Raw genomic sequence first — 18,595 nt, forward strand, 5'->3', positions numbered from 1 at the left:
AAAAAGGAAGTTATGTTGCGTGTACCTCGCATCTATACTGCGTTTCCAGTCGATCGTATTTTTAAACCTCAATTGTTTTTTTACAGATTGTGAAAGCATCATATTCCTTCTACGCCGTACTGAAGAATTCATCGGGAGGACCTTAATGTTCAAAGTAAATTTTTGAACAAAACAATACAATTCTGCTTACGCATTATGATTATTTTGTTCTAACAGTGTTATGAAAATTATAGGTTAGTCTGTTATATGGCATGTAGTTATCCCAATATGTAACACAATAAATAAATGTAGTAAAAAACACAACAATAAATAGCTGGTATATTTTCTTAACAACAATATGTACTACAATAAGTCAGAACTTTCAAGCGCCGATTGCGATTTTGAACTCATTAGATCACATATGCACGCCACTTTCGACAGAATACTAACCAATCAAATAAAGCGCTGCTGACTAGCTAGCACCGAGATAAAGTCCATATGTAGAGAATTTCTAGTAATTGTGATTCCAATGATGTTTAAGAAGGTACTTTTTTAATTAAGGATGTCATAACCGTTAATGAAGACCCTTTTCCGAAACCATTGGTCGTTATCGAATACTGCTGAATATAGGTATATTAGTAAACCCACAATTAGTAAAAAATCTCTATAAATTTGTCTTATTATTAGTTATTTTCTAAGGACAACTTTGAAAATAACAAAACATTTATTTTTAAAAAGTATTTATTATCCACTTTTCCCCCTTTAGTCTGGATTAGAGGGCTTTCCGCCCTACCTTCCGGCATAGTCCGGAGGGACTGCCCGCCCAGCAGCATCACTGGCTGGTGGGAATGAAACACCCAAATGTAATGTATTATACTTCTACTTGCATATTTACTTAACCGTTATACATACAGCAATTAGTAGTCTATTTGTTTAATCAGTCTTTTCAACAAATGATTATGAGTACTTCCCCCGAAATAAATGGTCGCCATGATGTCATGACTAATAAATTATAGAAGACACATGAGTAGCTGCGCGATGAGCGACTACGCATTAATTTCAATATTGTTAGTTGTAAAGCATAAAACGTTTGTAAAATCTCAAGAAGACTTTCCTTGGATCACTCAGCCAAATGCTGGGTAATATTCCACAGATAATCTTTTATTCTCTTCTGTCTTCATTTCGTTCGTCTCATCTTTCTCACTCGAACCTCAATCCATCCATTCCCACGATTCCTGTAAGGAGGCTGAAGGGGGCCTTCCGCCCTACCTTTAAGTATTTGTTCAACTTTGGCTGTCCAGTCGTGGACCAAGGTTGGCAACCAGACTTGGGTCGAAGTTACATACCAAGCGTTTGCCATGCTCGATCCAATACTGGCTGCCAAATTTAGGTTAGTAATGTTCACCAAGTCTTGGTTCAGCATTGGCAGTCCAGTCGTGGGCCAAGGTTGGTAACCAGACTTGGGTCGAAGTTACACACCAAACGTTTGCCTTGCACGGTCCGATATTGGTTGTCAATCTTGAGTTAGTATTGTTCACCAAGTCTTGGTTAAGCATTAGCTGTCCAGTCGTGAGCCACGCTTGTCAACCAGGCTTGAGCTGAAGTTATCTTCCTAGCGTTTGCCATGCTTGGTCCAATATTGATTGTCAATCTTGGGGCAGAACTCAAAAATCTTGGACCAAGTTTGGAGTTAGCTCCTGCATGAGTTCCGGCATAGTCCAGAAGAACTGCCCGCCCACCAGCATTACAAGCTGGTGGAAATGAAAGATTGAAAAGTTTTTAGATTTTAGTTTCAAGAAAACTAGAGTTAGGAACAAAAACCCCGAAGCGAATGGGTCTGGAAAGCACCATGACTAACAAAGAATATAAAACGAAGCCTTGTAAGTGGCGGTGGACCGTAAGATAAGTAATAGTCTATCTTTATTCAATGGCGCTTTTGACTAGGCCAGTTCACTGTCAATTCTCCATCTCAAAATAAAAGACATATGCTGCCTCTTTATTTTCTGCGTGCTTCGTACATTAATTAAGCTACCCTGTGTTGTTTCTACACCCATTTCGCTAGTATGAGTGGCCAGCTTTTTTAGATGTCTCATCATCTCCGATACTGGATGTGGACTGTCCACAAAGAAGACTAGAGGTGGTAAATTGTTTAATAAATTAAATTGTAATTACTGATATTCGGTATATTATTGAAGATAATTTTATAGAAATCACAATCTACTTTGAGGAAGTCTGAAAGGCGAAAGTTTTTGCAGTCGCGCTTAATATTGGTGAAGATTACAACAACTACCTAGTTTTTCAAATAGTTATTATTGCTATGACGTATTACCATTACAAATCTTACTGGTCTCATATGTTAATTGACTTAGTTAATACCGCGTGTAACATAATTACTTCCTTCGCCAATTATTATCATGCATCATTTTCAACAGAAACGTTGTGATTAAGGACACGCAAACTCCTAACCATTGTTTAAATAAAAATTAGAGCAGCTACACTGTAGTTTTATCAATTTGGTGCAAGTCAAAAGATAATAAGGAATTTATTCAGTAATCAGTCATGAGCATAGATATATAATTGGGATTGCAATTTGAGAATAAGAAATACGTTATAATGAATAAATATTATTGTCTAATACACGCATTTTTTCTTGTATTCTTTTTATACTGTACTAAAGAACTCTTCAGGAGGATCTTCACGTATAGGACTTTAATAAAGCAGTACTTTGCCAAGTTATGTGTTGTAATTAGTGTTTATGAAAATTATAACTGTTTTGTTATAAATATATGTGTAAAGTGTTAGTTACTTAACTTAATAAATAAATAATGCACTACTGTTAACTTATTAAAGTGTTACCTTCCCCGGGATCATTGTATTTAGTAGAATTTAGAAACATTTCTATTTAATAAAGAAAAGTAATTCAGTATTTAGGTAAGAACTTTTGTTCACTTCTTTCTGTACTTCATTTTCTTCGTTTTTAAGGCTTCGTATACAAAGGCAATGAGCCCCAACAATGTATGCCCATTTGTCATAATCATAAGACTCTGCTTCAGTAACAGTAAGGGATATCCTACTCAAATTTTGTTGTGGTCACGAATCTTTGCAAATAAAACATAAAACTAGGTTGTGTGCTGAATTAAAATATCTTAGGCTACGTATTCTTATACTAATATCTATATATTTTAATTTATTTAACAATATTGGTAAATCGATCACCAAAAATGTAGAAACTGTTTAGAAGATAGTGTGTCATGGCTAGGGTTGCCACCCGTCCTTTATAAAGTATTGTACTCTATTTCGACTGTGCGTACGTTATACTTTACAAGACACATAAAGTACGCAAAAATACTTTATTTAAGGCCTTAAGTAAACATCGTAATTTTGTAAGCGATTATTCGAAATTTAGAGTATTTTTATAACGTAATATTGCACATAAAAAATAGCAAGCCATATTTACGGAACAACCTGATTTCCCAAATCTGTTCAAAGTAGTTTCACTTTTGCTGTCCGTTCCGGCCACTTCAGCATTTACAGAAAGAGTATTCTGTCATGAACGCAAAGTGGCGGGACGACAGGAAAAAAGCTTTATTAAAACTATGAAAAAATGAACTTTTAGTTTACTTATATCTTTGTTTGCCATGTTTAGAGGCTATTAATGTATTTAAGAGCGACAGCAATTTGTTACTGGCTGCTAGGTGTAACAAAAAATATGTTTTAAAAAAAAATAAAATACTTTATTTTTATGCTGACTACTTTTTTTTTAACCTTTTAGTCGAGAAATACTTTATGTAAGCCTGAAAAGGTGGCAACCCTAGTCATGACCTTCGCATATACAGTGTCAAAAGTCAATTTGTGCTGCAGCGTGTCGGAGCCGCAATTGACCGCCCTTATTTTTCTACGTGAATTAAAACGTAACCGGGTGTAATTTACATATGTATTATACATACATTTTACTGTTATCGATTGTTTCGTAGCCAAGAATATTTTCGTTCATGCGACGGTAACGTACAAACGCTCATGAAATCATTAATTAGTTGTTATTCCTTTGCCTGTAATTACAGAAATGCAAAAACCTCCTTTTGTAATTTCGAAGAAAATTTTCTTCATAAATTGCAAATCATTCTCCCTTAACTGGGGGGTGTTTCATATGCAAATGTTATACATAAATAAATAAAATTTATAGGAAGGGATATATATGCTCACATATACGCTGCTATTTGGTATTAGTAACACTGCGAGTTGAATAGTAGTTTGAAATGGACCAACATTGGAATCAATTTTTTTATCATACGTTTTCGTTCATCAAAATAGGAGGGATGTGGAAACCAGAAAGGGATTGTCCTCGATTCAAATGCATTATCTGGTGGATGTACAATTTCTATATAATCAGTTTCAGCGTCAGTTTAGCCCTGACACAATTTGGTGCACTGTTCGAAACGTACAAGATTCCAAACGACCTGATTAAAAATTTTAATATGGTAACGGTGCTCTTTGTCGGATTGTTGAAAGTTATTGTATGGTACCGTAAGAGAGATGAAATTCTTCAAATGATAAAACTACTGACTGAAAAAATATCAATGTATAAGTCATGTGAAATCTTCAAACCTGACGAAATCCTTAACGAAGAATCCAAGTCAAAAAGGGCTGTGGATTTAATGTTTTTAGTGTCCGGCTTAATAGTCGTGGCATTATCGTCAATTGTTTGTCTTATAACTTTGCATAAAAATATGGATAAATACAATAGCTACGTCGATTTTAACAACATTAGCCATGTGAAATACACGGACCCATTGCCGTATTTTGCAATTTATCCATGGGATTACAAAGCGTCAGTAAGGGGATACATTGGAGCTGTGATTTTCCAGGGGTTTGGTGTCGCGAAATTTGTGTTTATTGTTGTAGGTAAGGAAACTAGTAGACAAAACGAGGAACTTAATAAACAATTTTGTAATCGAATAAAATAATTCGAAGTGGTCTGTATTCTGTCGAAACTGCCAGACGCGGATCGCGATTTCGATCTTTTTGGATCTCATCAGCGCGTCGCAGGCAGTTTCGACAGAATACAGACCACTTCGAATTATTTTATTCGATTAAGCTAACGTACCTATCACGTTGAGGTTGGCTACGCCGGGATTCGTTTTCAGCAAGTAGATATACACACAAGTGGACCTTGTTGGAGCATATGTAATCCTAAAATGTAGCAGCGTGTTACAGATGGCGTTTACTGCGCCATTTGTAGTATTTTCTAATTTTATAATTGATAAACACTTTTATGTGGCTTCAAGAATAAGAAAAATATATATACACACTCACGATCTTCTCAAAATCTCTTAACATACGAGTGCTGATCCCTTTGCACCGCTCCTAAGCCAATTATAAATCGAAATAATTATTTATTATCACGTCAAATTGCGGCCTGCTATCTAACACTGCAACATTAAAAGTCTGGACCTGTTAAATCCTGTCTGGTCAAGTTTAGGAGAGTTTTATAAAACCATTAGAGTGGAGCATGTTGAGCAACGTGATCAAATACTTCCGTTTAGACAAGGTAAAGAAAATTTTCTTGCAAAACTAGTGAGAACGGTTGATTCTTTGATCCATCATTACGATGTAGAGACCAAAATACAGCGTAAGGAATAGATTCATCAAAGTTCACCACCGCCGAAGTTGCAATCATTAGCACGGAAGAATTCTGAAGGTGTAATTTTGGTAAATCTCTTGCTTTATTATGCCAATTTAATTACACCAACCGATAAAAGAAAAACGTTGAGTTACGAATGGGTGTTCTCTTGTATCAGGATAATGCGGATAGTTCAGATGGGCCCCGAATTAGTTAAGCAACCACCATGTTCGCTATATTTGGCTCGTAGCTATTACCGATTGTTTCCAAATCTTAAAGAATCCTGGTGTAGTAAACGATTTTTGTCAGATAAAGTGATTGCATATTCGGAAAATCAGTGATTTGAAGATACTGAAGAATCCTTTTTTCGAGAAGCGTTACAAATGCTAAAATAACGATGGTAAAAACATGTTTACCTTAAAGGACAATGGCTTAGATAATGTAAATTTGTTATTGTAAATAGGCTACGGGCTAAGCAAAGCTATCAGCCTTCGTATTTGAATTTTGTTACATTAAAATTCCAGGATCACTCTGTCACAACTATTTATTGATTATATCTGTAATTTAAAATGCTTGACGAGAGTCATAGCGCTACATGATCTTTTTTTACGCTTTATTAAAAGGTTTCGACACCGTTTTCACTACAATGACTGTATATTCGGGAGCTCACCTGAAAGTCCTAATGGAAGCTCTAAGGACAATTCGTGTTCGATCATACAGAAGAATGAATGTCAGTTACGTTCCAAAATTGTACGATACTGACAAAGGAGTTCATGGGATTATGGATGAGGAAATAAATATATGCATCGTCCACCTCCAAACGATTTTCAGGCAACGTATTATCAGATATCGAATATCCGGTTTTCATTAACAAATTGTTTTTAGGATGTGCGAGACTATCGAAGACACCTTTAATGTTATAGCCCTTTTACAAATTCTACAATCTGTGACGGTTCTTTGTGCAGGTCTATATGTGGTTTCTGAGGTAAGTTTCTTTTATAGGTCTACTAAAATAAGGCGAAACTAAAGGACTCTACGAAAAAAAAAACTCTTTGAAACTTTAGATATTGGTAGTTCCCGATGTGTCGCTTAGACATAAAAATTCATCTTTTTAAAATACGCTCTCTTAAAGTTGTATTTTTCTGTAAAGATTTCCAAGATACAATGATATATATATAACAGGTCAATTGAAAAGTCCCCGGCCTAAAATAGTAAAACACATTTTTTTTGCAAAATTCGTTTCCTTCAAGGGTGATACACTGATTATAGCGATCCTCCAACTTTTCGATACCATTTTTGTAGTACGATTTGTCACTTGCTTCAAAATAGGCCTCAGTTTCGGCGATCACCTCTTCATTCGACGAAAATTTTTTCCCAACGAGCATTCTTTTGAGATCTGAGAACAGGAAGTAGTCGCTGGGGGCCAGATCTGGAGAATACGGTGGATGCGGAAGCAATTCGAAGCCCAATTCATGAATTTTTGCCATCGTTTTCACTGACTTTTGCAAATGCGGTCGTTTCTCGGAGATTTCGTCCTTCAAACGGTCCAATAACGCTATGTAATAGTCGCTGTTGATGGTCCTTCCTTTTTCAAAGTAGTCTATGAAAATTATTCCACGCGCATCCCAAAATACAGACGCCATAACCCTGCCAGCCGACTGTTGCGTTTTTGCACGCTTTGGAGCGGGTTCATCGTGTGCAGTCCACTCCGATGACTGTCGATTGGACTTCGGAGTGAAATGATGGAGCCATGTTTCATCCATTGTCACATATCGACGCAAAAACTCGAGTTTATTACGCGTGATCATCTTCAAACACTGCTCTGAATCATCAACTCGTCGTTGTTTTTGGTCAAAAGTGAGCTCGCGCGGCACCCACTTTTGCACAGAGCTTTCTCATACCCAAATATTCGTGAATGATGTGATGTATACGTTCCGTCGATATCTGTAGAGTGTCTGCTATTTCATTCAATTTCAGTTTACGGTCATTCAAAATCATTTTGTGGATTTTTTATTGTTTTCGTCAGTAACAGCCTCTTTTGGACGTCCACTGCGTTCACCGTCTTCGGTGCTCATTTCACCACGTCTAAACTTAGCATACCAATCCTTGATGGTTGATTTTCCTGGGACAGTGTCCGGAAATTCGTTATCAAGCCAAGTTTTTGCTTCAACTGTATTTTTTCCCTTCAAAAAGCAATATTTTATCAACACGCGAAATTCCTTTTTATCAATTTTTTTCACAATAGCAAAAGTTGCTTCACTAAAAATGCTATAATTCACAAACCAATGATCCGACAACCGTCAAATTTATAGACGCGCCTTTTGAAGGTTAGGACTAACTGAAAATCATATGGATTTAGTTCTGGTGCCGCCATCTATGTGTCAGGCCGGGGACTTTTCAATTGACCCTAAGTATTATACGTATTGAATAAGTTCAAGTGTATTACTTGATAGAAATAGCTTGGACACTGGGATATTTACGCCCACTGATGCGCGATAGATACTCTGATATTCTAGTGAAGCCACCTTGGTTGTCATGGTTTCTTAAAAACATGAGGGTATATACAAACTCGACCCTTATTATTACAAAGCGACTTTAAATCCAAAACTTCAACGATAAGTACAATTAACAATGATAATTTCGGAGGTGGGTGAAATGCTTTCAAAAATTATTTAAAATACAAAATGTTTCGTTTAAAATGTATTAGTTTTCGTGAAAATATTACCGATACTATTAAAACATCCTGGGATGAGTTTACTTGTACAATACACAAATATCGAGTGGAAAAGTTCATCTCTTTCCTTCCGAATGCTCATTCTTTCTATCTTTTGCGCCGTTCTCTCGAAAACTCAGGGGCCAAGCTATTTCGGTTAAGCTGTACATGTATTCCATAAAGATCTAGTAAGGTCCTTTACTTTGAAAGTTTGAAATTAATTGTACAAAATAAAGAATGTGATAACGACATAAACAAAATGTTTACCACTAAACCTGCTACCGTAGTGTCGTTCCAGTGTTTTACTTCAAGAAAAGATTTAGATTCAAAATTAAGCTAAAAATGATAGAAGCTTTAGGTTTAATTTCATGTAGGTATATTCACTTTACATTGATGTTACAAAATTAACATTTCAGGTACCAATAACGAGTGGGAAATTCTTTGCAGAATTGGCATACCTTCTGGCTGTAACTTGGCAAATTTTTCAATATTGTTGGTATGGAAATAAACTCACACAAATGGTAAACAAGAAAAACTTAAGTAATATTAATTTACCCATTGAAATACCTATTTTATTTATTTTTAAGAGTTTGGCGACATCTGATGCCCTGTTTGAAGGAGATTGGCTATGCGCTTCTAAATCCTTCAAAATGAAAATGGTCTTTTCCATGTGTCGATTGGGAAAACCCGTTATTTTCACGGGTGGTAAACTTACATTGTTAACACTACCAACTTTCGTTTCGGTAAGTAAAATATGCCTTAAAAGTAAAGCAATAAGGTCAAAGTTCAGTTGTCACATTCGTAAGGAACTAAATTGCTTAGCAGCAGCATTAAAAAGAGTACCTAATCATCAACGGAATCTATCAATAATTATATAAAACAATAATAACTATATGATATAAATAAATGACTAATCATAAAAAGTAACTAGCCCTTCCTGTTTGATGAAGTGTAATACAGATCTATCTCGCCTATTTCCTTTTGACTTCCATAGCGCCTTCTGTTCTCGTACTCTTTCTAATACCTTCGGATATCTAATCTTCTCTTTCTATGGTACGTTCGCAGGTATAGAATGATTTCTCATTGTTAAAGGCGGCTCTACTCTGTACTACCTTTTGTTTAATACCTCTACTGAGTTATCTGACTTCCTTGATATCGAAAATCATCCACTTCTTCTAATTTTTCATATCCTATCTTTATATTCACTCTTTCCCTACTTTTTCTTCCCTTGCATACCAGTAGGTATTTTTGTTTTACTTTTATTTATTTTCATATAATGCCGCTTACATTTTATTTAAGGCTAATCTCTAACTATTTCTTGCTAGATGTTAATACTGGTACATTATCTGCAAATTTAATAATGATATTTTTTTGCCCCTGTATATCTATTCTCAAAGCTACTCTGTCCTTAATGTTGCTCATCGCGCCCTCGATACAATACAGATTAAAAAGTATCGGCGACAGTTGCTGCTCAAGTTCTTGAGCTACTAGTTATTCTTCATATTATCTTTTAGTCTTCTACAATATAATACTGTGGGTATATTAATAGAAAATTAATTAAAATTAAATATTTTTTTCTTAACAGATTGCACGTTTTTCTTATTCAATCTATGCCATTTTGAAGAATGGTTCAGGAGGGCAGTAGAAATCCATCAATTCGATAAACCGCCATCAGACGAAGTTCAATCTGGCCTTCTGTGATTTTTTATTGCCTATAGTAATTTACCCCCAAACTACTATGTTTGGGAGCACTAGAAACACCTACAATTATGGTATTACTTTCACCATGACAGTTTTCAATTTGAAATTGTTTAAAAACACTGTTAATTTTTAGAATATGTCCCACATAGGAACTAAAGATATATTTACACTTTTTGATCATAATCTAGGCTCTAGACAAAATTTATTTTATTTTAATTACATAATTATTTTTTAGTTTATACACATTTTACAAATTACTGAATAATAACGAAAGTTCGAGCATTATCAGTATTGTCTGTTTGTTTTGTTTGATTGTTTAGTTACACACAAAATATGCCAATGATGTAATATTCGTAGATATATACTTCATCTATAGTACTTTCTGTAGCGATGTGCCCCTTCCAATATCTTGGTTGATATTTTAAATAGTAAATGGTACCGATAACAGCACATTTGAGCAATGCAATTGTAGTGAATAGAATGGTCAATTTTTCCGTGCAGTACTGTACGGATTATATGCTTTTCACCGGTTAAGAGTTTGACCGAGAGTTGTCTCCTTCCTTTTCTGGCCAAGTGCTGTTCTTTTCTACCTTGCGCCCGTCAAACTGAAGGTAACATCGCTACAGAAAGTAAACGAAGTATACTAGTGAACTTAAATAGACAAAAGTGACCCTAACAGACTGTAGATACATCATTTTCAATTAATATGAATCTCTACGCAAGTCTTTACCGCTTTTATTACCAGTTGCATACTCACTATCATAGAATACATATTAAATATCATATAGGCCAAAATATATTGCTGTTTGTTAAACAAAAAAGCAAAAGAATGAGCTAATCCGCTTAATATTGCTTTCTAGTAGTAAAAAAAATGAAAATTCCATCAAGTTTTAAAATTCAAACATATAAAGTATTTAATTGCTGTAAGCTTTTCATGACTGGAGTCAATTTGGACATGGGACGTTTTCGGGTTTGCTGATCACAATCTTGATTGATTGATGATTCTATTGATCTCCAATGTCCAAACATGACGTATTTATTCGTTGTTTTTCCAATATCTTTATAAATAGCCCTTTTATGCCTAAAACGTCGTAAGTACCAATATATTTCGGCTACTTCTTATTGACTTCCATAGTTCCATAGAGCGCTCTGTTTCTGACGTGACAACGTCTTATAATTCGATGGAGCCGGCTGCACGCACGAAAAAATATGACTCATGCGGCGTTACCTCGCTCTGAGGCGTTCCATTTAAGGCTTGAAGTGCAAGCGAGAGCGCGGAACGAGCGACAAAGAGGCACAATCGGCCTCCGCGTTCGGCAGCGTTCGACATCTGTCTCTCTCCTACTTGAGTGAGCGATGCGTCCGCGTGGACAGCTGCTATACAATAATACATTTCCATTTACCTCCTTCTCTATATCCATACAAAATATCTATCAAACAAATAAAATTAAAATTTTCTTTTGAAAAATGAAACCATTTTGTCAGTATTTTCTTATGACGTTGTCACGTTCAACTATCGTCAGTAAACCGACTTTACAGACAATCGATTTTTTTACTCATTTTAATATCACCTCATATCTAACCATTTTTATTCAAATTTATTTAGAAAGTAACAAAAGCAATAATGCATAAGTATGCATTTCGCACAAGCCTCAAATTTCTTGTCCAATAGCAGCGTAAACAGTAATTCACGGTGTTTTTGATATTTCAAAATGTCAGGGCGCATACCATTTTCTCATTTTCTTATATTCAAAATAATATCAGAATTCCATTCTATTTTGTAACAGAAGAAGAAATACATGGAATGCGCCAAGTAGTAACACTTGGCGTAGTAGGTACAGTGTCTCGTCTCAGTCTATATTGTTCGGTAGACATTGAAAATAACAATAAGCTCTAGGGTGAATCGCAACGAGCAGGGGTAGGTATGTTGACTGTGCTGGTACAACTGCATCCTCGACATCGCACTGATTAAACTTTCTCTTGTCGTGCAATTTGCTATTTTCATTTTCCTGGTGCTGAGCCGCACCAGGGACCTGTTCTTTAAATAAACATTTGTAAACGCTTTATGCATAAGTTTTAAACTTCTAAATTTCTGTTTTCACCCTACTGTATTACCATCATGTGTTGTTACAACAATGTAATTAGGATTTAATAACAAACATTAGATTAAATTTGTTTGTTTGTTTGAATGTAAGGGTTAATATCAAAACCCGATTCTAAAAGTTCTCCGACTAATAGGAACCCCAATATTTGTAAATTAAACTGGAAGAAAAAGTGGTGGTTTATTAGAGCATTAAACCAATTTCAATATTCCTTCTATAGTTGTCTCTACCCTTATTTAATTGAAAGTTTAATTTGATGAAGTATATTAATGTGTAAAGTTTAACAGATTTTAAATCTGTCTACAACAGAGTATCTTTTCTTACCATACGAGGAGTGTTCAAAAAATACCCGGAATTGTCGTTTTTTCAAAAAAATATTTATTTATTCGTCTACATCAATGTGGTCCCCTTCAAAGTAGTCCCCCCCAGATGTAATACACTTATGCCAGTGTTTTTCCCAATCTTCGAAGCACTCATGATATTCACTTTTTGGTATGTCTTTGAGCACTCTCAGCGATTCGGCCTTTATTTCTTCAATCGAGGAAAAACGCCGTCCTTTCATGGGTCTCTTCAACTTTGGGAACAGGAAAAAGTCACATGGAGCCATATCTGGTGAATATGGAGGTTGGGGCATGACTACGGTATTGTTTTTGGCCAAAAAATTACGAACAAGCAACGACGAGTGAGCAGGTGCGTTATCGTGGTGCAAAAGCCATGAATTGTTTTTCCATAAATCGGGGCGTTTTTTTAGGATTGCTTCACGCAAACGTCGCATAACTTCAAGGTAATACTCCTTATTAACAGTACGACCTTGTGGTAAGAACTCTTGATGCACTATGCCATCATAATCGAAGAAAACAGTAAGCAAAACCTTGACATTTGATCGAACTTGACGTGCTTTTTTCGCTCTTGGTGACACTGAATGCTTCCAGGTGGACGATTGTGCTTTGGTTTCGACATCATAACCGTACATCCATGTTTCATCATGACCCTTTCAAGCAAACTTGGATCGTCGTTGACGTCATTTAACAGCTCCTGAGCGATGTTCATGCGATTGTTTTTTTCGTCACAATTCAGCAGTTTTGGAATGAATTTTGCTGCCACTCGTTTCATGCCCAAAACATTTGAAAAAATGTTATGACATGAGCCAATTGATAGGCCAACTTCATCAGCAACTTCTCTAATTGTGATTCGGCGATCATTCATAACCACTTTTTCCACTTTTTTCACATTTTCATCGATTATTGACGTGCAGGGTCGACCGGAGCGTTCGTCATCTTCAGCGTCTTCGCGACCATCTTGGAAACGCTTATACCACTCGTAAACACATGTTTTTTTCATAGCAGACTCACCATAGGCTTTTTGTAACAGTTCACACACTTTGTTACACTTTATTTCATTTTTACGCAAAATTTAATACAAATTCTTTGACTCTTCAATTCTTCCATTGTTTAAACAAGCAAAAATCGGCGAGCTCATAAAAACCTTAGCGACTACCACAGACAAAGTAAACAGTGAATACAGCCGAAAATTTTATCATACTTTAGGGGCATGTATACCAACACAATAAAAAAAGAATTGACAATCGGACTCTCCAGACCCGCGAAATTTAAAAATTCCGGGTACTTTTTGAACACACCTCGTACATAGAAGATATTTGAAAGACATCTTTCAGAATCTATCATCTGCAACATAGAGAATCTTCAGTGTTGCAGAAATGGCTTTTCAACGTTTATCATTTTATATACCCGCACGTATGTCTTTTACATCTTCTCGTAAATATCGGAAGGTGGAGGAATTTGCAGTTGAAAGAAAAATAATTTACGGCATCGGTACATAGAATGGGAGAATCGTGTGCACGGTGCCGCGGCGGCGTCAGTCCGGCCCTGGCGCATTGTTCGTAAAGAATATGTGGATAGGGGAAGCGCGCTGACAGTAGCACAATTTAAGGCAAAAGGCTTCTAACCATTAGGCGGAATGGTTGGCACGTATGGCCAATTCTGTATCAGAGAAGATGATGGAAATATGAATTTAAACGGATCGTTCGAGAGCCGATCACGGCCACCTGTGACCACTGCGCTTCCTCTACCATGCAACGTCAAGAGTCGAATCGAATGGGAAGAGTCGGAGCCGGTCGGCCGCTTGCCAACACGACCCTTTTCGTGTAAAATGTAAAATATATTTCTTCATTTCCATTCTGGAAGTGTCCAAACCACCTCCCTCTCTCCTTTATTAAATTCATCTATGCTTCCTCGCATTCCTTTGCTACGTTTTATGAAAAAATTAATGAGGAAATAGTACAAATACTACAAATACACTACACTATGTTTGATCAATCATCATCAGGTCGTCAGTCCTAAGACTTATTGGACACGTACCTCCACTCTTTCCTATCCTGAGCTAATCTTCGTATTTCCCTAAAACTAGAACAATCAACATTTTGATCAATACTTCGGAAAAATTAAAGAAGAAGGTACAAGAAAACGAGCTAGAATGAGCCATGTCTCACCAACCTGTGATACATATAAATATGAGGGTAATGACCTTATTCAAATCTCCAACTGCTCCAGCATTGATGACCAGGATTGCCTAGTGCAACTGCCTAACGCTGCGCCGCTACATGCTGTGGGACGAGGAAGGAATGCACTGTAGGTTATTTCATACTGTGACGATAACGGTGCAATTCGCAAAAGCAACGGAAGTACATCCTGGCGCAGGTGTGGTATATCGAACACGGTCATAGATATGGCGTATTTTGATAAGATACGAATGCAGGAAATTCTCCCTTAAAATCCTCCGCACTGTATAACGCGGAATTCCTGTTTCTAGTGCAATGACTGGGATACTCAAACCGTATTTGTCTTCCATTAATCGCATAACGATTTAGTCGACACCGACCTGTCATCTATGTTAGGGTTTACCCCCTCGGTGTGGTACCACATTTCCTGTGTAATGTGGCCAGTTCATTCTTATTGTACTGTCCACATCCATCTGCATATTCTACGTGCGAACTCATTGTTTTTTGCTTGTTATTTTCAAAATAAACTTATATTTCTATTTTGTAGTAAAGCAATAATTTTGTCATTCCAACGATTACTGCGGAGTGTAGAATACTACCAATTGTTATTACGTGCGATTGACTTGCCTGCGTACCAGCTGTTGCGAAGGTCACAAGTAGGTACGCGTGTTTTTTCACCTGATGCTTGCGATAACGAAGGGCGATAAGATAAGAATATTTATTCACTCTAATTGTGTAATGTAAATCTGCTTGGACATCAAACAATATAATTAACTAAACTTATCCGTTTAACTTAAGAACAGCGTTGTGACTGTTATAAATCAACTTTAAATGTGTAATACGTATGTTCACTGGTGGAAGGATCGCACCGTAGCCAACGAAGCACCTCGTAAAGAATCAGAGTTGTGCATCACGCAACTTAATTAGTTTGCATACAAATGAGTTGTGCTGATATACTGAGAGATAAAACTGCAATTATTTTGCGATCGTTGTAGATAACGCGCTGCTAAATTGGTTTTAGTGAGAGGCATAACCGATTCCATTAGTAATAGAAACATTTCAGAGCCCACGCTGGTTTTGTGCCATGGCAATCGTGGTGGTAGCTCGGTTTCGCTTCGAAATCGATAGACGCATTTGCGGGATGATACCTGCGTGCCATTATGACTGTTGTTGCCACCACTAAATTTCGTTTCAATTTCTCTTTACATGTGTTGGAAACAATCAAAACCGAATCGTCATGCTCTCGCTGAGGACATGTTCCCTGACAAGGTTTACATATCAAAGTCAAAGCAGAGGGGTTCGTGTCAAAAGATCAAAAATACCTAAGATCAATGGTAAATCTTCCCTTAAAAGTAAAACGTAAACCTGACAAATTTATTGTCCTCTTCAGGATTTTAAGAAATGTATTGTAACGTCACATAGTCATTACTTAAATAGAAGAATAAGTTTTCTCTAATGTTTCCTCACTAGGCATTTTATAGTGAGTATAATACGAAATACAATTGACCATTGGAAAACTATTCAAAAAGCAAACATTTTTATTATGATTGGTGGTTAATTTTCAATGCTGCAATGCTTTAAATCAATCGAGAATATTCTATTACGATCATCAATCATGCAGACTCCCTTTTATGGACAACATGCCATTATGTTTGTTTTATCCGACACCCAACATTGCCAAACGGTAATTTCATACAAATGAGAGAGATGTGTGACATTGCACATTTTATACATCAATTCATGGACGTAAATAGATGAAAATGTTGGCACCACCAGAAGCTTTCGTTCTATAACGAACAATCTAATAATCAATAATCGTCATTCCGAAGACTGATGATAGCACTCCTTCCTAGCCTAAATCAATCTTTACATTTCCCGAAAAGTAAAACTTCCTGCATCCCTAAGTATTAAAGGTACTCTTGCTACTGCTTCTAGCATGTCTCTAACTGACTGTTCATGGTTTTTTCTTACTGCACCCTTTGTTCTGCTTTTTCTAATGCTTTATCATTTCTTACCGTTTCTATGTGCGGTGGTTTTCTCATAATCCTGTAAGCTTTTAATACCACACTTCACGAGCTTCTAATACCGTACCCACTGTCCACGTTCTTCAAATGAATACTTTTGATAATCAAAAACCTAACCAGTGTTATATAGAACCGCGAAAAATCCTTTTTTTTTTTTAATCTATTCAGAGATAAGGAACTTCATGGGCAACTCTTACGCATATCAAAATAAATCAGACTAATATACTCTTTAGTTATGTTAAGCAATGAAAAATATTAACAAAAGCTGATCTAAAAGGACGGTAAGCACTGTCTTCCAAAAAAAGGGCAACTACGTCAGGTCTGTCGTTCTCATTACCCTCAGGAAATTATAGCGGTAGAAAAACGAGAACAAAAACAGATGGCAAGTGCTTTAATCTCCGGGCCGGCTGTGCGACAGAATTAATAAATAATTAATACCGAGTGTATTAAATTACCTAGCAAATTTACGTTCCCTTGGTACAGCAAATTGAGAAATTTTCGAACTTAAAATTTCAATAACGCAAAGGCAAGTAGAAGCCGTTATTTCTGACGTTTGCTGCAAATCCTTTTCTTGCATGCAAATACGCCAGCGTTTTTTTATGAGCCTATTAAGCTTTTATTTTAAGATTGTTTGCAACCGTTTTAGCGCTAATGTAAAAGCCTTTTTACTACCCTCCCGCAAACGAAATTAACGGCCTCAAAGCTGATTATCTAGTTTTTTCAGCGAAATTGCTTTTACGTTCACACTTTCGATTATGAAATTAAAACACTAACCCGCCTTTGCTAAGAATAAATAAAATTTAGACTGAAAATAAACATTATTAGTAGAATACATAAGAAAACACCTTTTAGTCCTTAATTATCATAAACGCAAGAAAATCAAACTGAAGAAAAACAATTTTTCATTAAATTTCATCAGAATATAAGCAGGCGCGGGAATGAAGCAGAATAATTTTGCTGTAGGTGATGGGGGGGATGGAGAAACGTGGCAGATAAGAAATGAGTTGATAAACGCAATGTATTTAGTAAACATATTAGGAATATTAGTAATAATATCTATGGTATAAGGTCTTCTAATATGAATATTATCTTAGGTTTTTATCGATTTCTTTACTGTCACCAGAGTACAGCTAGTTGAACGCTGCAAGCCCTGTTCGCTTATGAGAAGACATACACCGACTGTCAAATATCTCGATCTCACTTATCTATATGTGTCTGACCAATGGTTATTGATCCATTCCCACACTGCATCTTATATAAAAATGCCACTATAACGGATATATATTGTAACGAGCATGAGAGTGTTTGTGTGCGATCGGGCACGCGTGTGCGTAAACGGCTTATCAATTCGCCGACTAGCCGCGTATTGTAAATGTGTGTGTCGTACCTGCGTTCGGATGTTTCCAGAGGGTTCCAGAAAGTAAACAAAATAGTATTTAAAGGAAGAGACAATCGCCGAAAGAAAAGAAATTAGGAATCCACATTACATTATTTATAATGAAACCATAAAACTGGGGTAGCTATTATATTATAGGTAAGGTGTCGATAAAAAATGTTCTGACATATATAAGAGATACGGTAAGTTCATCTGAATGTCATTAAAAAGGAAACAGAAGTTGTCAGCTGAGATTCAGACATAAGCCGGTGTCTCCGAATACAAAGCAACGGAGATGAGAGCGACGTGATGCGTCCGTTGTCGAAATAGCACGCGTAGGAAGGCAGCACGGTTGATTGTTTTTTGATGTTTATTTAAATACCTCCTCGCTTCCCTTTATGTTGCTGCACCAGTTGAGCAATAAATCTTTTGTCACGCGAGACACTTTCAAAGAAATTACATTTTATGGCGCCTTTTTGCGCGTTGTTGTGTAGAAAAGAACTGAAGTAGACGAACGTAAAAAAATTATAAGTAAATGGAAATTGGCGCTAACAAGCCATGTT

General features: G+C 36.3%; 1 protein-coding gene across 1 annotated transcript; it reads left to right on the forward strand.

Moving 5' to 3' along the window:
- The first annotated feature begins 4,745 nt into the window (after positions 1-4,745).
- Positions 4,746-9,957, forward strand: LOC108732870 (odorant receptor 7a). The gene is made up of 6 exons (XM_018463867.2): positions 4,746-4,881; positions 6,223-6,430; positions 6,485-6,584; positions 8,729-8,833; positions 8,900-9,055; positions 9,898-9,957. Exons 2-6 carry the CDS (start codon positions 6,246-6,248, stop codon positions 9,955-9,957), a joined length of 606 nt encoding a protein of 201 aa, XP_018319369.2. The 5' UTR covers positions 4,746-4,881; positions 6,223-6,245.
- Positions 9,958-18,595: the final 8,638 nt, after the last annotated feature.

The sequence above is a fragment of the Agrilus planipennis genome, unplaced genomic scaffold (genome assembly GCF_000699045.2).
Source record: "Agrilus planipennis isolate EAB-ADULT unplaced genomic scaffold, Apla_2.0 scaffold1, whole genome shotgun sequence".
Lineage (NCBI taxonomy): Eukaryota > Metazoa > Arthropoda > Insecta > Coleoptera > Buprestidae > Agrilus > Agrilus planipennis.